This window comes from Balaenoptera ricei, chromosome 11, assembly GCF_028023285.1.
Source record: "Balaenoptera ricei isolate mBalRic1 chromosome 11, mBalRic1.hap2, whole genome shotgun sequence".
Classification (NCBI taxonomy): domain Eukaryota; kingdom Metazoa; phylum Chordata; class Mammalia; order Artiodactyla; family Balaenopteridae; genus Balaenoptera; species Balaenoptera ricei.
Window position 1 is genome coordinate 102,281,683 of NC_082649.1, and position 22,399 is coordinate 102,304,081.

The 22,399-nt window shown below is 43.6% G+C and overlaps 2 protein-coding genes across 7 annotated transcripts in view; one reads left to right on the plus strand and one right to left on the minus strand.

The window, feature by feature from the left end:
* Nucleotides 1-3,353: 3,353 nt before the first annotated feature.
* Nucleotides 3,354-12,895, minus strand: MBD4 (methyl-CpG binding domain 4, DNA glycosylase). Its single transcript, XM_059940423.1, has 9 exons — nucleotides 12,615-12,895; nucleotides 10,735-10,965; nucleotides 9,463-10,316; nucleotides 7,044-7,118; nucleotides 6,832-6,966; nucleotides 6,081-6,230; nucleotides 5,494-5,597; nucleotides 4,148-4,209; nucleotides 3,354-3,528 (listed from the first exon to the last, which is right to left on the minus strand). The coding sequence occupies exons 1-9, from the start codon at nucleotides 12,701-12,703 to the stop codon at nucleotides 3,474-3,476; spliced, it is 1,755 nt and encodes a 584-aa protein (XP_059796406.1). The 5' UTR covers nucleotides 12,704-12,895; the 3' UTR covers nucleotides 3,354-3,473.
* Nucleotides 12,896-13,068: 173 nt separating this feature from the next.
* Nucleotides 13,069-22,399, plus strand: part of IFT122 (intraflagellar transport 122) — a 75,383-nt gene continuing 66,052 nt past the window's right edge. For all 6 annotated transcript variants that reach the window (XM_059940428.1, XM_059940427.1, XM_059940429.1 and 3 more), the window contains exons 1-3: nucleotides 13,069-13,220; nucleotides 19,557-19,623; nucleotides 21,303-21,387. In XM_059940428.1, the coding sequence (XP_059796411.1) occupies nucleotides 13,180-13,220; nucleotides 19,557-19,623; nucleotides 21,303-21,387 (193 nt within the window). In that variant the 5' untranslated portion in view covers nucleotides 13,069-13,179. The remainder of the gene's footprint in view (nucleotides 13,221-19,556; nucleotides 19,624-21,302; nucleotides 21,388-22,399) is intronic.

Genomic DNA, 22,399 nt, shown 5'->3' on the forward strand with positions numbered 1-22,399 from the left:
GAATTTGGGACAGTCCCAGATCACCCCACTCCCAACATTGTGAGTTTGCCAATTCAGACTCTGCATTTGCTGACGCTCCCAATCCAATCCTGTCATTCTCAGTGGCTTCCCCATCTCCTGGCTCACAAGATCTCGCCTGATCTTGTCCCTTCTGACCCCTCTTGCCTCTCATCTCCAGCAACACTCAAACTACCAGCAGTTTTCTGAAGACCCCATGTCTCTGGGCCTCTGTGCATGCTGTTCCCTTGGTCTGGAATACCTTTCCTCCCCCTTTTGGCTTGGATAACCCCTTGTATCCTTAATTTAAGCTCCAGTGTAAAGAGCTCTCCAGGACCTTGGAACCATTCCTCCCCAACCTCTGCATTTAGCAGACCTCTTACTCCTGGGTGTCACCCCTGGACCCAGTATTCATCCCTTCTTCTTCTGTAAGTATCCATTTATCTGTCTTTCACCTCTGAAGTTGCAGTGCTTGTCAAAGACAGCAAGCTATCACCAAAATTTTGAAGACTGATGGTCTTCTCCATGCCTCTTCTCCCATACTGAACACACTAATGTCTAGCGAAGAAGTAGGGCCAGCCAGAGGGCCTGGACACCTTTCCTGGGCCCATGGGTTGGGCCGCTGGTTCCAAGCCAAAGCAACTCGGCCTGCTCCTCCAGACCGGGCAAGGAAATCTGAGAAACATGCACTACCTGCCCCCGACACCCTGGCAACCCTGCACCCAGAGAGAGGACGACACAATGAGATATCCGTCCCTGTCCTAGCCCTCACCCCACTTGCACCCGTCCACCCGGGGGTTGAGGGCTTCCTGGAGCTGGCGTTGATTCCCGGGAGCTTAGGGTGAACTTACGGAGCAGAGACCGGAACACAGCCTCGTACTTTTCAGAAGAATAGTCCGTGGTCGCGGCGCCGGGAGCGGGTGCTGAAGAGAGCGTGCGAATGTGCATGTGTGTGTGTGTCTGTGTGTGCTTGCTTGCGCGGGGGTATGGGGTACCAGAAAAACAGTAATACCAAGTTTGCAAGAGACCCGTGACTTGCAGAGCTTGGCGCAACTGCTGCCAAGACTACGGACGCCCCGCGCTGATTGGCTGGGTGCCGCCACGTGGCCGGAGGCCCGCGGGGAGAGGATCCTCCCGAGCAGGAGACCCCGACAGTCTCGCTCCCTTGGAGGGTCCTGGGAGGGGCCGCGAGGAAACGGTGCAGAGCATCCGGCTCCGCAAAAGGGAGGATTTCTTAGGTTGGCCCAGTGGCCCTTGAATCTGGAGTAATAAATCCCAGGTTTTCCTGTAAACTGTAGGGTCTCCAGCAGGTCTCCACATGTTTAGGGCTGTGTTCTCACCCAAAGAACAGGCGCTCCCTCCTCCAGAGAGAACCCGAGAGAGTCGTGGCCAAATAGAGGCAGTGTTTTTGGTATGCTTTGTCCCTGAAAGACAGGGTGCCATGGTTTGGAATTATAGAACCTGAGAACTGGAGTATTAATAATATTTGAAATGTCCATTGACTGATGAATGGATAGACAAAAGGTGATCTATCCAAACGACGGAATATTATTTAGTCATAAAAAGGAATGAGGTATTGACACATGCTGCTGAGACAGGCTGGGACCTGGGACCCTTTGCTGCAGTGCTTACACCTGGACAAGTGTCTCCTCGAGTAAGAAACTACATAAGGGATGAAAAATAACTGCACATATGTGCAGTTGTGGCCAATTATGAACAACATGATACAAAAAGACCAAAACCCAACTGCCACTTCTGAGGTGTGGGGAGCAAAAGCAGGGTACTGCGCATGATCTCTGCACACAGCACCACGAGGGGGGTGGGCAGACCACCTAAGCCACCCCTCCAGCCCAACCCATGGGTCAGCCTCTACCCTTGCCCCATTTAAGGGACCTGCTCACCCCCCTCCACCCAAGAAGCGAGCAAGGGAACTTGTTATTTGTTTTCACTCCCTCCTGCCGCAGCACTAGTCCCAATAAAGCCTTGCCTGAATTTCTCATCTGGCCTCTTATCAATTTCTGTTGATTAGAGTCTAAGAACCTGGGTCAGTAATACTGCAACATGTACGGACCTTCAAAATATGCCCAGTGAAAGAAGCCAGACACAAAAGGCCACAGATTATATGATTCCATTTGTAAGAAATGCCCAGAACTGGCAAATCTATAGACACAGAAAGCAGACAAGTGGTTGCCAGAGGCTGGGGGAGGGAGGGATCGTTGGGTTTGACTGCTAACAGGTAACGGGTTTCTTGTTGGGGTGATGGAAATATCCTGGAGCTAGTGATGATGGTTGCACAACACTGTGAATGTGCTAAAAACCATTGAATTGTACACTTTAAAAAATGGTTAAATCAATTGTATGTTAATGTGGATTTTGTCGCAAATAAAGAAGTTAGAAAAGACCCAAACACTTGAGTGCTTACTCTGCATAAGGTACCATCCTTACTGAAATGCGTTCTTTTTGTGACCCTCTCAACAACCTGAGGTCGTCACTCAGACCATCCCTATGGGCCTCATGAATGTAGCACTTTTGTAAGCCAGGCTCCATTTAAGCAATTTCATACATTAACTTAATAATCATAATTGCGTGAGGTAGGCACCACTGATCCGTTCAACAGATGAGGAAACAGGTACAGAGGCCAGGCAAGCTCACCTGCAGGAAAGGGGAAAAGCCCGGCCTGGCTGCTGCAGAGCTCCCCTGCTGCACCCGCAGGCCCACAGTCTTGATGGAGATGCCGGGCCGGGACTGGACAGCAGGTCCCACCGCCACGCCACACCTGATGCCCCAAGCTTGCTGCCTGCCCTATCCTCTGACCCCAGGCACGCCCGGGGCTGCAGGGGCCCCTCTGGACTCTTCGCTGCAGGGTTGGGCACCCTGTCCCCACACCTTACCCCTTTTGTTCCCTTTCATTATTGTGTGTCCCTTTCTCTCTCCCGTGAGGGTCTCTACAGAGCCTTTTCATCTTTGTGCCCCTCCCTGGCACAGAGCTTTGCACTTAGTGAATGCTACTCTGATACCTGTTAAATAAAAACGTGATGGGAGGTTATGAAGTGGATGTTTGCCTTGGAGGTGTGCGTGTGTGTGGCCAGTTTTCCTGTTCCTGGATTTTGAAGGATGGTCAAAATCCATCCTTCTCTAAAAAATGAATCTCACTCACTATAGTGGAAACAACCAACTAGCTCTGCAGCACACTGTATCCCGGTTCTGTTCACACTCTACCCTACATCAAAGGTAGTTTCCCTAACAATTTGTTTTTCATTTATTCAATCAATTTAATTTCCAAATTATGCCTTAAAATGACAATTGATAATCAAGATTTAATAACTTAGATTTTTGTTTGTTTTGTGAGTTCCTTCTGAAGTAAATGTTTCAGTATTTGAGCTATACCATTATAATACCTGTTTTAAAAATGGCATAAAACTTAAAAGGTCCTGTCCTCCAGCTGGAAGATGGGAGATGGGTAAATGCTCCAGTTTTCACATAGCCATCAAGGTAAATGCGTGAGCCAGAAGCCAACACTCTGCAACAGAACTGCAGGCAGATATGCACATTAGGTTATCAAATGGCCAAATCTCCAATTCCTAAAAGCCAGCAGACAGTCATCAAGGACACATGATGACAAAATAATCTTATTTTTCTTTGGAGGTTAGCATTTTTTAATAAAAATACTTTATTAATTAACTGCCTGATTTACCCTATCATATCTTTTCTGACATGTGTGGCTGAAAACTCTTTGCTTCTTCATATAACAATTGTGTGACATCATTTTCTATAGAAGGACAACAGGAGGTCTAATCTTCCCTCAGGCAAGGTTGATAGAAATTTGCTTTGCATTATTAATAACTGAGGAAAGTTTTTTTAAACTTCAAATCACATTTCATTATTGGAAAAGCCATATACATTTTTAGGATTGTTGTCAAATAACAATTTATTTTTAAAAAAAATCTCAGAACATGTCGTAGCACATTCAGTAGCAAAGATCTTCCGGTGGTACACACATTAAGACACACATTAGGTTTCTAGTTGGGCTGATTAGAATCTATACGCCTGGAAAGGCGGTTGTGCTTAGTGGAGCTTTTAAGAATCAAAGTGCAAAGCAATGCATAAAAACAAGCTTGAAAACGTCAAAGAGTTTTAAGATAGACTTAACTTTTCATGATTTTCCCAAAGCCAGTCATGATATTTATTTAACTTGTGGTCTTCAGGGTGTACCTGGAAGAAATACAACACATTAAGAGACAGAGGCCTTATGTAAGTTAATCAGAAATACATTTTTTTTTTTTTAAACTAAGCACCTACTGTGCACCAGACACAGAGTTACGTATGCACTTTTTATTTATTTATTATTTATTTATATTTATTTTTGGCTGTGTTGGGTCTTCGTTTCTATGCGAGGGCTTTCTCTAGTTGTGGCAAGCGGGGGCCACTCTTCATCGTGATGCGCGGGCCTCTCACTATCGCGGCCTGTCTTGTTGCGGAGCACAGGCTCCAGATGCGCAGGCTCAGTAGTTGTGGCTCACGGGCCTAGTTGCTCCGCGGCATGTGGGATCTTCCCAGACCAGGGCTCGAACCCGTGTCCCCTGCATTGGCAGGCAGATTCTCAACCACTGCGCCACCAGGGAAGCCCAGAAATACATTTTTTTAATTGGCTTTTTAAAGATATGGTGGGGGAACAATACCTTATGACAATATACCTGAAAATGATAACCTTTACCCTAATGAGATTCAGGAATGGTTAAAATTATACCTTACATCAAAGCAATCCTTTACAGTTTACAAAGTACTTTCCAATTTGGTACTGATCTTCACTGGGACTCAGTGTGGAGGGTGGTGATAACATGAGTCAAGTATTAATATGCCATTTTCCAGGAGGTTATAGACCCTGAGAGTTAAATGGACTGCTCAGGTCACAATAAATGGTGAAGCAGGGATGGGCTTGGCCAGACCTCCCAGCTAAATGCTTTAGGGCAAGTCACAGACTAAGAGGAGAGTGTACAGGCTATGTGGCAGTGCCTATCAGCTGCCAGGATGCCACCCAGATGCCCATGGGCTGGGCATACTCAGTAGAATGGGCAGCCGAAGTAGGACCCACCTACCACAAAAATAGTCTGAGACCACTAGGAGAAACCCAACAAGCGTGCACTCCAATCCCGCACCTGCCTGCTTCCCTTCAGTGGTGTGCTTTTGAAGGCGAGTATGACTGTGACAGGAGGAAAACCACATCAGGCCTAGAGACAGTACGTGAATGGGAATAACAGGAACAGGGCTAGAAGTGGCAAACCAGTGGAGGTCAGTCAGAGACCAGGGAGTCTTTGTGGACTTGGGGAAATCTATGGACCCTCTCCTGCTGTCAATAACCCCAAGCCACCACTGCCCCTCAAGCTTGGAACAAAGCTGGTTGTGACTGTAATAGCACATGTGTCCAAGAAATAGTTTTAACCATAACGGTGGACTTACTTTGCCTCAGAGACAAAATGTGCCAGAGATGGGCCTTACCTGCTTCCACTCATTGACACAAAAAATTCGATAAGAGTCGTTGCCATATTTGCCAATCCCATGAAGCTCAATCGGATACCTCCACTGCTTTGTCAGATATTCATCTGAGAATACAACACCCCACATATCAGGTCAGCCTCTAGGAAAATACTTTCCCTGAAAAGGAGAAACAACAGAAAGGGACGGGAAAGAATCTCTCCTAACAGCCTGACTTGTGGCTGCTTTCTTCTGAATTCCTGCAGCCACCACCCTTGTCTGACCTGCTTGTCTGCCACTCACTAACCATTATTGTTTTGTGCTGACCTAACGAGACAGGGGTAATGTCCCTGAGGTCAACTGGGCTTTCTGCTTCACTGACTTCTTCCTCTAATCCTGCTCACACGGCCTGACCTGGTGCTGGGCAAAGATTTATCACCTGGGTCAGCGGGAGACTGCACTTTGGGGCAAGCGAACTATCTTCAAATGCCTTCAGTGCTTGAGCTGAATGACCTCTATTAATGTCGCAACTGAGGACATTAAAGTTTAAGGTGTGGCTCTCTTAAATAGGCACAATTTATGTTTTTCCCTTTGGGTATATGGGAAAGTACCTGAGAACTTGACAATGGTTTTTGCTCGAAGATCGTAGAGACCAAGAGGTTTAAGAAGTTCTGAAACATCTCTCCAGTCTGCAGTTCTCGCTACCTCAGCTGAAGGATACTTCTCCAGAAACTGCCAAAGCACAGGGATTGCCATTTTGCCTGGGAAGTAAAAGTAACTACGTGACTACAAGCCTCCAGATGGGCTGATTTTAGGCTCACGTACTTCTTTATCTAGAAATCTCATATAGAGAGTTTTTTTCTTTCTTTCTTTTTAAACCACTGATGAGAAGACATTACCTAAATCAGCAACCACTCTCAGAGTCAAAACCCAACACCATCAACCGATTTGGTTAACAGTCTGAATTATGCCAAAACCTGGCCTTGCATGATATTGGTTTTTAAATAATCAGATCATCATATAACTAGTGTAAAACCATACAGAACATAAGGTGCCAGTGACATTTAAGAAAGCATCCAATGAAAAAGAAATACTTTTATACATGACACAGAGAGGAGGAAGGTTAAGTAACGGATTTTCATTGATGACTAAAAGTAATTTGGAAGTAGAACATAAATGGAAATCTGTTCTTTAATGCTAAAAAGGCTGTTGGATGTCATCTAGTCTATAGGTGAAGAGTTTGAGGACTGACTGAAAGAAGGCCTTACCTGAGGTCAAAATCAAACTTGAGACCAGGTTTCCTGATCAGTTCTCCTCATCACACTGTCTCTACTACGCCAAAAATTAAAAGAATCCACAAACCTGAGGTCCGGTTGAGGAATATAGTCGCAATGAGGAGCTTCCACGGATCATGGAAAAGTGTTTCTTGGACAAGATTAAAAGGTGACCGAGGAGGTGTCCACTTCTTAAAGGCCTTGCGTCGTGGGGGACTAAGAGCTAAACAAACACACTGTATTAGAGGGGAACACTTGAAATAGATTTAAAGCCTGGTTTTCTGATTGGAAAAGGGATACCTTGTCTGTTATATTTGCTGGAAAAATACAGGCTTCTTTTCCTTTTTTCTATTTGTGTCTGTGGGATGGTGTCTTCTGAAAAGGAAAGAGTGAACATTGTTTACAGAATCTATGGTTCAGCCTAAAGTAATATTCAGGGCTGCAAATAACAACAACAACACACTACTGCTATAAAACGTTCAGTTTAGCACTATTCTAAGCACTTCACAAAAATTAACCAGTTTACTCCTACTAATGACCTATGAGCAAGGTAGGTACTATTTTGTCTCCACTTCACAAATAAGGAAATTGAGGTACAGAGAAGCTAGGTAACTTGCCCAAGGTGCCACAGCTAGTAGTGTCAAGAGCTGAAATTCTAATCCAGGCAGTCTGGTTCCTGAGTCCATGCCTTTAACCACTATTATACTAGTTCTCTATGATTTTTGTTCAGAGTTCACTACATTGAAAAATTGGAAATAATATAGAATATTTTAAATTATGACATTTGTACAATGTGGTTATTAAAATATTTTGAGACTACATCATGAATTTTTCCCATGTCATTAATTTTTAAGTGAAAAAAAGCAATATTCAACATATGATCCCAATTTAATAAAAAAAGAAAAAAATGTGAGAGATTAGAATAAACCAAAATGGCATAATGGTTGTTGCTAATTTTTTTCTTTTAATTTTCCAAATATTCTGCAGTGAATACTTTTACTAAAAAAAACAAAAAACAAACAAAAAAAAGGATACAGATAAAACAGAACCTGCAGGAAAGCCTAAGATTTGGATCTTAGAACACCTAAGGCCACTATCTACTGGGAAGTTTAACTTAACAAAGACTCTTTGACCACCATTATTAGGCTTTCAAGTTTCTAAAATCATCACATTTAATACTCCCTATAGCCATACCCTCTAAATTTGAATGTCAGTTAATAATACCTTGCATTTGTCTAGCGTGAAGCCATCTTTTTCACTTCTCATTTTACGTTACAGTATTCATGATATGAAAAACAGGACTGGTGAGGGTTATTACCTGTGTTTTACAGATGAAGACTCTAAGGCTTAGAAATTAAGCAACTATCTGAAAACAATAGTGGGACTGACTATAGATTGGGACAAGTATCCACGTCTCCAGATAATCAGTCTAGTGTTTTTTTGCTATTCTAGTTTGAAGAGGCAAAGCCCAGTGGAAAGTAAAAAAGAGTCAGAACAAAGAAAACTGCTCTTACTACCTACTTGATAATTTCTTCTGTGGGTTCCTATAGATAATTACTCCTTTATTACTAGGAGACTAAGCTCAATTTATGTGGCAATTTCTAACTAAGGCACTGGGAAAGTCTTTACTACTCTGTTGGATACCTATTACCTACAGTAAACGTACTTATGTTGAGAACTAGACTTCTTTATGCATAGGATGACTAGGATACATCCATTTTAGTCACAAAAGGATGTTTTTGATACTTTATTTGCCCATTTTACTAGCAATAAATCTACATAAACCTCAAGGCTTTAGGAAGCTCAAGGTCTTTAAAGGACACATTGGAGAATTTTTATGCAGTTCCTAGGTGTATGTGGTCATCTTCTGTTCAAGGTAGAGAAATTCCAGGCACAGCAAAGACATAATAAAATCATGAGTGGGACCAGGAGCAGCAACCAACTCTAACCACCTGCTCTACTAATCTGTCCACGCTGTCTCCCCATAGGACTTTAAAATTACTATTCTTCTTTAAAGGAGTTATTCATTATACCATAATGGCATAATGAATAACTAATATAGCGTTGCTCAAAGGTCTCCTTTCTTTTATCTCTTATTCACTGAGGTATTATAAAGGCAAAACTGTTAAGCTCTGAACTCTGTATTAAGAGCATATTACAAATAATAGATGAACTATGTGATTACAGTTTTGAATTATTTAGAGCTCTAAAGCATTTTAGAGAAGCATTATATTACAATAGAAGATAAAAATGACTATGATATATAAAATTAAATTGGAAGTCACACATCAGTAATAAGTAACAGGAGGGGTGCAAAGAGAAGATACTATTCTCAACCAGTTTATGTATAAAAGGAGTCTTCCCCAAATCTTTTCACAAGTGAAACCTTTTTATTTCCCCTAAAGTTGTAAGATTACTGGCTGGAAAAAAGGGAAGAAGGGACAGCACTGTTGAGGAGAGTCCCAGGTGTTGTAACAGGATGGTAGCAACGGTTAATGGCACAATTTCCTCTGTTGGGGGCATCAAGGCAGTAGCCAGCTGTTTCTTTGCCATACAAAAGGGCTTAAATATCAGTTACACAAGGCACTAGGACCAACTGGTAGAATGTATCTGATATTTGGCCCTACTTCTTCATTCTATTCCCACATGCTAACTGGGTACAGGCATGAAGTGCAAAATCCTCATCACATGTTTAACAGCACCTTAGTGCACTGAATACCTTGAAATATTTTCGCAGAAGTAGAGTCTTTCTCCGTTTGTGAGCTGTTGTCCATTTCAGAGCCACCTTTTGAAATGTCAATATGCAAATGCTCCTTCCTTTCCCCAACTTCTACTTTGGTTCTTATTTCCTCAGATTCTAAAAAGGTACCCTCACACTTCTTGTTGTGTCCTGCTTCTTCGGTTGAACGTAATTTGTTTATGATGCCAGAAGTGGTCTGTTCAAAATCTGATCCTGAACACAATGATTTTTCTTTACCAAGCCTCTCCTCTTCACTGGTAACAGTGAGGGTCTTGTCGCTCGCTCTGGCATCAGAGACGCAGCAAGTTCTCTCAAGCTGACTTTCTTGTGCAAGAGGGTCACTTTCAGCATCTGCTGCCTTATTATACACAGATGCTCTTTTTCTATTACTTTGAACAGGATCTGGAAGACTCCTCCGGCACCCTGTTTTAGTTTTCTTAATTTGAATCCCTTTCAAAACAGTCACCTTTCTTTTGGACTTTCTAACCTTTCTGGAGTCAGCATCATTAACACCGTCATCTTCTTTCAAAAGCCAATGAATGGAAGTAAAGTTAGAGAGTTCTCTGCTATCTTGCAATTCCAAACTAGCACTTGGCAAAGAAACCACATTTTTTTTCCACCTGCTTCGTGTCCTGAGGCTCCGGTTTGAATTGCTACTTTCATTTTGCGGTTGGGATGGCAGAGCTGCCATGCTTTGGTCTTTACATCCTGACTTGATGCTCCTTTTATGAAGTACAGTAAAATCAAAATCTTCTGGCTTAAGAGAAGTCTCTCCACTTTTGTGAAGATAATTAGCAAGTGAACTTTTGGATCGGAACTTCAGTCCCTGTGGGCTAGAAAATGATATTAAAGAAAACTTATTGCTAGTTAATAAAAGTGACTTTTAAAAAAAACTGGACCACATTTAGGATTTTTTATTAATAATTTCCAAACTTTGCCATGGGCATTTGTCATTTAAAATTAAAAAAGTGATAAAGTGATACTTTAAAATAGTTTCCTCTATGACAACAGAACATAATTTTACAAATATAGCTTAAGTGCAACCTTACCTGTAGCCATTCACAGTAGCAGAAAATGTAAGTATTTGTCCCCAACTCACCTGATGTAACTAACCAGTGACAGTGAAGGAACAGAATCCGTAATGGTTTTATGGTAAAAACAGAAAAAAGCCAAAACTCCTGCTATGCTTTCCTACCACCTGTCTAGACAAAATTATTTGGCTGTACTATCTTTACCGTCTTGCATGCTCACCTGATGAAATATACGTCGTATCTTCCTGCTGTTTTCCCAGACAACCTTTGCTTCACAACTCTTTCCCATCCACACGGTACAGACTTATGGCACTCTGTCATTGCGCTACCACCAAACTGAGCAGAAGCAACGGGTTCTTGCAGCGGGGGATTACACTCACTGCTGCTTTTTATCACCATTTGTTTCTCATCTTCTCCCACTCTTTCTGATCCCAGAGCAACATCTTCCTTCCTGAAAAAAAACAAACTCCAAGTGATTAGCTCATTTAAAATTAATTTGACTCTGCTTATTCAATTTCAGTCCATAACAGAGAAGGAACCACATGGACTATTCGGACTACGGGAGAGATCAAAATCAGTGTGGCTCAGTCATTCTATGAGAGTATCTTCCTGTCCTCCAACATGGTTCAAAAGGGTTGGAAATCTCTGCACAATGAAAAGCTCAAGCTACTTGCTAGAAAAAAAATTTTTTTTGTTAATCATTGAATAGCTCTGTTATAGAGATTTCTGGTGACACTTGGCGTAAGTTTAAAAACATGAACCAATAGCTGAGCTCCTAACCTGGGGATCAACAGAACAGCTTAAATGAGTCAGTGAGATACCCTCCTTCTCCCGAAATAAGTGAGGTAAAATTTTTATATATATGTGCATTTTGGGGGCGGTGGGGGGACAGTGTCTATTACTTTCATCAGAGGTTGTAACCCTCTAAAAGGTAAAGAACATTTGATAAAGAATTTTCAAACTCTCTTTCATTCTTGATCCGATAACCTTGTGAGGTAGGTAGGATAAGGATTACTCTCATTTTATTGATAAAATTGAGTGACAGGAAGATTAAGTTATTTGCAGAACTGATTCCAGGACCTAGGTCTACTAAATCTTGGTCTAATACTTCTCCCCCTGTACTATTGTTGAAAAACTTCAGTAGAGTGTATCCTAATCACTAAATCATATTTACATTTTCAAAGTTGGATGAGTCTCTAGAGATGTCTAACCAACTTCTCTTCTACAAATAGGGAAACAAAGCATGAGCCAGTGACCAACTAGAATTAGAATCAAAGTCTTCTGATGTAATACGGGGTTAAATAACTTGGGAGATCTGGGTGGATCTTAAGAAATTATACTGTTCACAATTTTGGCAATAAGGAAACTGAATCCTGGTGAAAACAGCACTAACTTTAAAATCAACAGACTGGGGCTTCCCTGGTGGCGCAGTGGTTGAGAATCTGCCTGCTAATGCAGAGGACACGGGTTCGAGCCCTGGTCTGGGAAGATCCTACATGCCGCGGAGCGACTAGGCCCGTGAGCCACAATTGCTGAGCCTGCGCACCTGGAGCCTGTGCTCCGCAACAGAGAGGCCGCGATAGTGAGAGGTCCGCGCACCGCGACGAAGAGTGGCCCCCACTTGCCGCAACTGGAGAAAGCCCTCGCACAGAAACGAAGACCCAACACAGCCATAAATAATAAATAAATAAATAAATAAATAAATAAAAATTAAAAAAAATAAATAAATAAAAAATAAAATAAAATCAACAGACTGGGTTCAAATCCCAGCTCTGCCATTTACTACCTATGTGGTCCAAGAGCAAGTTACTTAACCTGTCAAAGTCTCTTTCTCCATCTGTAAAAGGGAGGTAATACCTCTTTCAAGGTAGTTCTGAGAATCACATTTTTTGGGGGGAAAAAAAAAAGTAGGTAAATCATCTTAGCCCCACACCGCACATACACAAGTACTCAGTACTCCAGCCCCTGTTCGCAGGAACTAACCCTGCCGGCCTCCAAGTGTCCATCCACCCTAGGTAAGAAAGGCCCACCCACCCTCTACTTCCCCGCTCCCATTTTACAGATGGTGAAACTGAAGCCCGAAAGGGGACAATAACTTGCCGGAGGTCACAGGGCCGCTCTGGGACTAGGCGCTGGTTGGCGATGACCGAGGGGGCAGCTCCGCAGTCCCCCAGGCTCGGACTCTCCATCCCAGACGTGTCCCTCAAGCGGGCTCCGGATGCAGTAATAGGCTGAGAAGGTGCGTCGCTCTGAGTGTGGAGCGGAGTTAGAGGTGAAAACTTCTTCAGTTCGGAATTCTAGGCTGGAACCAAAAGATGAAGGCAGTGGAAGTCTATCCGACTGCTCAGCAGCTTTCCGGCCGCCCCCCTCAACCACAGCCGCCATTTCCACGGCTCAGCCAATCAAATCCTTTGTCGAGGAAGACGCACCGCCCCCTGCCCGTTCCGACCAATCGCGCGCGTCCTAGATATGAGGACGCCTTCTAGCCTCCCATTCCTTCTTTCTAGCCCTCCCTTTTAGACATGCGCACTCGGAACTCTCTGCCTCGTGCGTAGCTCACTGCGCATGTGCGTTGCCGGGGTAGCGCCGGCAGACAAAGTGGCTTGCGGAGTTAGGCCTGTTGCTGAGGCGGGGAGGAGGGGCCCGAGGCGTGAGGGAAACCGCTATGAGGGCCGTGTTGACGTGGAGAGATAAAGCCGAGCAGTGGTGAGGAGCGGGGCAGTCCGGGAGGAGCGGGAGGCTGAGCCCCAGCGGGGATGGCGGGCGCCATGGCGTGAACCCTGGTGGTTGCCAAGGGTAACGGGCCTGCGGGCTGGGCTGAGGGCCCTGAGTCCCGGGTCTGGGCGACTGCAGGGTCGCCCTCCCACCGCTTTGCGGATGGAGAAACTGAGGCCTGGAGAGGGAGCAAGGGAATGTACCACGCGTGAGGTAGTGGCTTGTGGAGGCGGCTTTACACATAATCACAGTCTGATCTTGTCGTTCCTTTACTCAAAATCCATCCTGGGCTCATCAGTGTTTTCCAGCTTCACAACTTAGGCCGCATCCGCGTATTACCTATACTCTTGTTTACTTGACCTTTTCTCTAAATTGTCTCACTTATTTTCCTTTAAACATGCCTTTACATTCTACAGGGAAACTTTATTACACCGTATATGAAAACCAGTAGCAATTGCTGTAAATGTAAGATAACTGTAGAACTTAAGGCAGGGAGAAACAAAACGGCGTTAACAAGTTGTAGCTAGATAATGTTGCTAGGGAACCTCTGAGCCTCAGGTGTAGTGTCTCTAGAGCTAGAGATTTAGCAAGTGTGGTTGGAGAGGTGCTTGAATTGAATAGCATCAAAGCAAGACTTTCTCCTATGTTTTGTTAGAAGGTTTGAAAGAGGATCGAAAGAGAATGACTTTCTCACTTTATGATTCAACGTTGTTTAATGTCCTATTCCATTTTTATCCCCCAAATCCATCATATAACAACACATTTGGGGGCATACTGACTTATTGGGCAGTTCTCCTCAGCCTGACTTTCAAAACTTCCTACATGATCTTTTCAGCTTCATTGTGAAGCCTCTGCTTTGGCTACTGGAACAGAGCCATTCCCTCTCTGTCTTTTCTTTGGCCTCTCTGTGTGAGGCCTTCATCTCCTCACAATGAAATCCTAAACGTCCTTAAGCCTCCCTTTGGAGATGGTCGCTCTCTTTGTACTCTGCACCAGTAATAGCTAATGCTTACTTTGTGCCAGGCACTGGCTGAGAACTTCATATCTTTTATCACATTGTCACCTCACAACAGTACCTGACGTAGGTACTATACTTATTTCTTTTTTACATATGAGGCAACTGAAGCACAGAGTGGGTAAATAATTTGCCAGGGTCACACAGTGAGTAAGGGGTGGAAGCAGCTTTCTTCCTCACTCCAGAGCCAATGCTCTTAGCCACTGCATTAATTATTCCTGGTGTTAACAGAGGCTGCAAACTCAAATGCCTGCAGCAATCAGCAGGCAACGTAAATGGGAGATGTTTATTTGCATCTTGAACACAAGGAATTGTTTGTTTTCCCTAGGAGTATTCTTCTTTTCTATACTGCACTCTTCTTGAAACGTATAGCCCTACCACTCTATCTTTCACTTCTACTTTTAATAGAGATTTGAGTAAAAAAAAAAAATTTTTTTTTTTAACTTTTCTCTTAACTGTTATAAAAGTACTCATAGCACAAGCTGCTGATAGCTAGCAGCTGAGCATTTGGTTTTGCTGTCGGATACTAATAAGTGGCAAGGACTGTGGCAAACTGGAGAGCGCATGCTCTGACTGAAAGGGAGAGCAGCTGCTCTGCTTCTGCCAGTTACCATCCTGCAGGAATTTGGCCCAGCATGGCTCAGAGCTTCCTGTTTTCACCAGAAACCAGGAATCTGGGTTTTTATGTGAAATGTCCTAATTTTTAAATGTTGGCACCTAATCTGTAAAAAAAAAAAAAAAAAAAAAAATACAAAATAAAATACCATATGGGCCAAACAAAACGTTTGCTGGCCAAATATAGCCTGATTTGCTCCCAGTTTTCAACCCCTGGCATAGGATTTTGTTCATTCCTCTCTTGTGGTACTTAGCGTCTGTCTAGTGCAAGAGTTTAAGGGAAACTGTTGATCCCAGAAGTCTATAAACCCCTTAAAAGCAATGGCTATGTCTTACTCATTTCCAAGGCTTATTCTAGAGCCTAGACAGTGGTTGTTGTGATTATTTCATGGATAGAGGTATTCATGAATGAATGAAGAGGTGGGTGAATGAATGATGAATGAAGATTGGTTATTTGGTTTTTGGCCCATTACAGCTATTCTAGTGTAGGGGCTTTAGGGGTTCTAGAGACCAGCAATACTGATGGCAGCTACATATGCAAGCTGATAGCCCAGAATGAGACAAAACAAAAAACTATAAAAATAAATAGTAGAACTCCAAAATCCCAGATGTCAAAGATTCTTCCTCCACACTGAACCAGCTCCGCCTGCTGGTCTGCTCTTTTGCTTCCGTCTAACCTTCGTGTAGCAGCAGGAATTCTCTTTTGTGAGTCCTGTTGCTGTGATCCGTTACTCCACCTCTCATCAAGCCAGAGTGACTCCCCATTACCTTCCATGTCAGATTGTGCACTTAATTAGGTGGTCTTTCCCCTGCCCCACCCTGCCCCCTTTTGCTAAGATTTAAATTTATGCTTTTCAGTTCAGCTGAAAACTCCATTTTCCTGTCCAAAGGCCCTTCCCAAATGTTCTCTTATTCTTCTCTGAACTCCCTCTTTTCTCCCTTCCAAGCAGTGCTCTAGGTTCTTCTCAACCATGATGCCTTATTCCAGGCGGGCTGCCGTCTGCTCTGCCCCTCACCCACAGCAGCTGTGGGCCAGACAGTGTTTACACGCCTTGTCTTGTTTAATCTCCACAGCAGCCTGTGAGGTTGCAATTGTTACCCCATTTACACATGAAGAGACTGAGACTTAATGAGGTAACAATTTGCTTAAGATTCAAAGCAAGTAAGTGGGGGCTGGATCAGGTTGTGCAGGATTTGGAGAGGCACCTTGAGGCTTCAGTTTACAGTGGGGTGGGCACAGGGTTGGCAGAGGGCAGTTTGCAGGACTCACCCTCTGTTTCTCTGCAGTGGAATCTGACAATGTCCGTTTTTCATAAAAGGGGACAGGTGGGGAGAGAGAGCCATCTTACCGTACAATAGACTGTCTGCAGACGGGTGAGCTCCCCAGCCCTGGAAGTGTTCAAGCAGAGGCTGGATCCATCAATAGGGAATTCCTGCCCTGGTAGGGGAGTTGGACTATATGACAGGGTCTAGGGTCTTTCCCAATAGTTTGGGAAAGTTTCTGTGATCTTATGATGTAATTAAAGCCCAAGGGGTTCAAGATAAAAATCTTGTCAGTTTGTCAGTTATACTCATTTTGTGTCTAGGACAGTGCCATGTACTGTGGGTCCACAAATGTCTAAAATAGCGTCATTACCCTGAAATTGCATATGACTGTAATTAAGGAGATAAGATAGTATCTGAAACAGTGTAAATACAGAAGATTATATAATTCTTAAATTGAATTGTACAGATTCTAAGTACAATAAGAATTTTGATTGGGGTAAATCAGACATGTATGTTGTATTTTAGAAAAGCAAACTTCGAGAAATGAGGAGAAAATGAATTTTCACATCTGAAAGGAAGATAGCTAAAGACTTGGCCCAAGTGAGATGCTCAGAAATGATTTGCTAATAATTCAGCCCAAAATGATCCTAGTGAAGAAGAAGCCACACGGGAACCACTTTGATAGGCTCAGATATGTACAAGGCAGGAAGGGAGCCACACGACCAAGATGACTGTGGAAGAGAGGTGCAGACCCTTCCCAAACCTCGTGCCTCACCAGCTCCCCACAGCAGGTGGTGCTTGTGTACCCTGTGAGGCAGGAGGGCAGCTCCCTAGCCTTGCTGTGTAGGTGAGGACCACAGCTCAGGCCGGGGGTCAGCCCTTCTGGCCCCAGCTCCCCCTGCTTTTCCCTCTCCCACCCTGCTTCTCCGCAGAGTGTGAAATGCACCCAGTACGTTGTCCACTAGGTTCTGAGAAAGAAAGTCTGAGAGACGGGAAAGCCCAGGTCTGTTACCACATAACAGCGAGGAAGCTGAAGGACTCAGGGTTTGTGTTTGCTTCTATCACGAGGGATGCCCAACTGGAGAGGGGTAGCAATCGCTGTGTTCCAGCTTCTCCATCAGCCAGCTGTGTGACAGCAGACAGATGACTGGCCTGTGTACTTCAGTTTCCTCATCAGTAAAAATGGGCCAGTAATGCCTGGCCTGTCTGAGGCATTATGTTAGCATAAGGTCGAATGAGATCATGTAAATTTACACTCTTCAACAACTCTTAACTCTTGAATATATGTGAAGAATTATTTTTATTAAAGGAAGCTTCTGAGGTCAATGGAGCCTATATAAGAACTCTGAATTCTATGTGTGATGCCTTGAGTAGATGATAACACTTTTTTTTTTCCTGCTGATGAAACATGGAGACTCTTGCTAATTATTTGGTCAACTATGGCATATGCAAATAATAATTATAATGGAGGCCACAAGCGTAGTGGTTAGAGCTTGGGCTGCAGAGTCAGACTGCCTGCGTTTGAATTCTGGCTCCACCTCTACTCAGTAGCAGTTTATTTTCAGGCAGGTTAGTTAGTTAACTTCTCTGTGCCTTAGTTTTCTCATCTGCAAAACAGATATAAGATTGTTGTGAAAATTAAGTGAGTTAACACATGTAAAGCACTTAAACTGTACTTTGCACACATGTAAATAAATGTGCTTAATAAATATTAGTCACTGTTATTAAAGTATTGAGGGTGGCATAGATTTGTTATACTTGACAGTAATTCAGGAGAGTGGAAGGCCATATGGCACAGACTGTAAAGTCAGACCTGAGTTAAAATTCTGGCCCTTTCACTTGCTGTGTGATGTTGGGCAAGATACTTGACCTTTCTGAACCATGGTGTCCTCAACCACAAAATTGAGTAGTAATTCTTACCTCATAAAATTGTTGTGAGGACAGAATAAAATAATGCATTTGAAGAGCTCAGCATCGGGTGTCTGTGGTAAATGCTCCAAGTAGTTACCAGGGTGTGTTTTTTTTTTTGGCTGCACGGCATGGCTTTTGGGATCTTATTTCCCTGACCGGGGATCAAACCCACGCCTTCGGCAATGAAATTGTGGAGTCTTAAACCCTGGACCACCAGGGAATACTCCAGGGTGTATATTTTTCAATCACTCACAGGTGCCAGGTTAATTTATCCCATGCTCAACTTTTACAATAGGCCATCTTGGCAGTGCTGTCTGACACATTCTTAGTAGGGTCACCTAATGAAATCCTCTGCCTGGGGGCATTTGAGAATCTTTGTAATACAGCTCCAGCCTGTTTTTTTCAGCCTTGTCGCTTCCTATTGCCTTGCACATAGCCAGATGTTTCAGTCAAATTAGGTTATTTAGATATTTGCTATTCCCACTGTCTTGTCTTTGCTCGTTCTGTTTTCTGTGCCTGAAATGCTGCACCTACCCAGTCTCCTCCTGCATGTCTCAGAAGCCCTACCTTTTTCACATATTGTTTTCTTCATGAAGCTTTTTCTGATCCTCTCCAAATCAGAACACTGTGTCTACTTGGAATCCTACAACATATACTTTAATGTATCTCCTAAAGCCTCTATCACAGTATTATTCTATATTTCATCCAATCTAAGAGGTCACTGATTGTAAAATATCATTATTTTACGTATGACTAAGAAAGCAAAAAATGCTGCCAGTTAAACTGACACATCATCAATTATAAGACACATCCCAACATCAGAAATGTTCAAATGTGAAAAAAAGTGTGCTTTACAATTGATGACATGTGATTCTTTGTGAGTGTCTGAGCATCACCTTCCCACAGGATGGTAATTTCCTTGAGGGCAGGGAGGGTCTGTGATCTACTCATCTTGTATCTGTTAGCTCCTAGCACCTAAGAGGCACTTGATAAGTATCTGATTAATTGGAAAGAGTAACGTTTTTTTTTTTTTTGGCTGTGCCTCTCGGCATGTGGAACTTCCCCACCCAGGGATCGAACCCGTGCCCCCTGCATTGGAAGCGTGGAGTCTTAACCACTGGACCACCAGGGAAGTCCAGTAATGATATTTTAATAAATGACCAACTTTTTCAGAGACCTGTGGATTTGCTAGCCCTCACACATTCTTTCAGTTCGTGTAACCTTTATGGTATTATTAGATGAGGTAGTGCCCTCCACTGTTTACCCTTTGAATCATGTCTGGCGTCTGGCTTCTGGACAGGTGGAAATTGGGACACAACGCTAACTGCCAAGTGAATTGTGATCGAAGGTGTGGTAGTTGAATGGAATTTGCAACCAAATGCAATTCTTAGCCATTATTTTTCTCTCTCATACACAATCAGTGCTTCGTAATGGAAATAAAGTTTGCTTTCCCGGCCATTAGCAGACCTCATCATTTTGGTTCCTAATTGTCCTTTTGTCTTGTCTTGTCTCCTGTTTAGTGTATATGACCTCGCATTTAAGCCCGACGGAACCCAGCTGATTTTGGCTGCAGGAAACAGATTACTGGTAGGATTTTGTCTGAGTTTCCTTTTTAAGTGCTTTTTTTCCTCTCCCTCTTGTAAGTGCTCTGAAATTTAACCCTTTTTTTAAGATAAAAAAGGCAAGATGGAAAAACCAGTCATTATTTTTTAATAGGGAAGGAAATGGGCTATTTAAAACAGGTAGGTAAACTGTCTATCAGATAGGAACCTGTGAACAATACCTTCTTTGGAGTCATTAATCTTTCCCTTTTTACTTTGAGACACCCACGAAAGAGTTCAAAATAATTAAAATGCCTTTGAAACTGAGCTGTTGTCAGTTCACATTTTGTCCCCCTGAAAAATTCAAACAACAGGCCTGAAGGGGCTCCCTCCATGAGAAGCCAGATAGCCTGACCCCAGCTTTTAGGCACTGGCCTTCCTAAGCAATTCCATATGGATGCTGTCCTATTTTTCTTTTTTTTTTTTTTTTTTTTTTTTTAATTTTTTTTTTTTTTTTTTTTTTATTTATTTATTTATTTATTTACTTATGGCTGTGTTGGGTCTTCGTTTCTGTGTGAGGGCTTTCTCTAGTTGCGGCAAGCGGGGGCCACTCTTCATCGCGGTGCGTGGGCCTCTCACTATCGCGGCCTCTCTTGTTGCGGAGCACAGGCTCCAGACACGCAGGCTCAGTAATTGTGGCTCACGCGCCCAGTTGCTTCGCGGCATGTGGGATCTTCCCAGACCAGGGCTCGAACCCGTGTCCCCTGCATTGGCAGGCAGACTCTCAACCACTGCGCCACCAGGGAAGCCCTGTCCTATTTTTCATATTTTCAAAGAACGTAAGCAGTCTCTGCAACCTGTCCCAGAGTATAAAAGTAATTTTCAGAGAACTCTTTATGTTTGACCTAAAACCCTTTGCATGATCTCCCCTTCCTCCTGCGTAAGTCCGCTTCCTCTTGCTCTGTTGTCTCGAGATATGCAGACGGCCTGATCTCCATTCTGTGCATGGTAACTACATAATCTGAAAGCCGTGGGTAAATTGTTCTGCAGACTTCTTCTGTCCAGGGTAAACAATCCAAATCCTTTCAGGTTTTTCCCATAGTTTATCTTCTCCAACACTTACCAATTTTGGAGGGTTTTGCTTTTATTTCTCAGATGGTGTGTTTTTTAAATCTCCACATACTTATAGATGTTACACAGCTATAAAAATCCTAAATGCACATTACAGATGGGTTTTATAACACTCCCTCCAGTTTGCAAACCCAGAGTTCAGGTCTGTGACTTCCAACTCTTAGTAGCAAGTATGAAACATCTCTCTGTGATGTTGGTAGTAGGGCAGGGCTAGCACTGGCATTTAATTCATGCTCTAGCTGGGCTCTTTGTGCTGGCTTTATTAGGGAGGGCCTAGCTTGTTTGGTCATATATCCAAATACATGCAAGGGGAGTGAACTTTGTAGAGAAGTTTCACGGAGTGAACTTCTGTTTCTTGAGCATTAGTGGCACATTTCCGGCCATGTAATGGGCAGAATCAGAGCCTCTCCTTCTTGGGTTTCCCAACTTTAAGTCACATTCTTTCTGGTTTCTTGGTTCAGTTTTTACTTGGTGCAAATTTAGAATATTGACAAATGTGTTGTTATGACAACAAAAATAGCAGCAGCAACCTGCAGGGATTCTGACTAATGGATGCCACGTGGGTAATCTGTACTTTTGTCTCTTTTTTGCCAGGTTTACGACACGTCTGATGGCACCTTACTTCAGCCCCTAAAGGGACACAAAGATACTGTGTACTGTGTGGCATACGCGAAGGATGGTAAGAGGCTGCTCTGGATTTAGTCTCTGTAACGGCCTCACAGCCGCTCATTTCTCTCCTTGGCTGCGCCTTCGTCGTGTTGAGTGAGCTCAAGTACAGCTTACAGTTTCGGAAGATAGTTAGTCTCTTAGACTTCAGTTCAGTCATTCAATTCAATTCAGTCATTCAAGTATTTATTGAGGCCCATCTGTGTGTCAGGCGTTGTTCTAGCTGCTTGAGATACTTCAGAGAGCAAAACAAAGATCCCTGCCCTTATGGGGTTTTTATCTATGTGGGGTGGGTGTGGGGGAAGGAGAGAGAGTATGAGGGAAGACATACAGTAAACGTGGTAAATAAGTAAATTGAACAGTACGCCGGAAGGTGATAAGTGTTAGGAAGAAGAAAAAGTAGGGCAGAATAAGGGGGATTGAGAGTGCTGGGTGGGCAGGGCATTGGGTACAGTGTTGAACAGGGTAGTCATGGTGGCTCATTGAGATGGGGACAGGTAAGCAAAGACTTGAAGGTGGGGAGGCAGGGAAGTAACGACTGAGCATCTGGGGAAAGAGAGCTCCTCACAGAGGGAAGGGCCATTGCAGAGGCCCTCAGGTGGGGTGTGCCTTCCTGGGGCTGGGACAGAGAGAATCGGTGGGGAGCAATAGGGGAAGAGGGTAGAGAGGTAACAGGTGTGGGCTGGCTGGATTATGTTGGCTGTCGTAGGACTTTGGCTTTGATTCTCACTGAAAACGGGGAACCACTAAACAGTTCTGAGTAGAGGAGAAATCTGATCGGATTTATATTTTGAAAGGATCCCTCCAGATGCTGTACTGGGAATAGGCTGCAATGGATGAGGGTCGGGCAGAAAGACGAGTGAAGAAGCGTCATCCACTGGTGATGGCAGCTCAGACCCCTGTAGGAGCAGAGGAAGTGGGGAGGAGTGGTCAGAGTCTGGATACAGTTGGAAGGTGGAGCCAATAGGATTGCCTGATAGAATGTGGGGCGTGAAGAAAGGAGTCGGGGGTGACTCCATGGTTTT

Coding starts and splice junctions, on each gene's coding strand:
- MBD4 (XM_059940423.1), bottom strand. CDS start 12,703: ATGGAGAGTCCGAGCCTGGGGGACTGCGGAGCTGCCCCCTCGGTCATC. Junction 6,231..6,831: donor ATTCCTCAACCGGACCTCAG/GTTTGTGGATTC, acceptor TTTACTTCCCAG/GCAAAATGGCAATCCCTGTG. Junction 5,598..6,080: donor AACCATTGTCAAGTTCTCAG/GTACTTTCCCAT, acceptor TTGTATTCTCAG/ATGAATATCTGACAAAGCAG.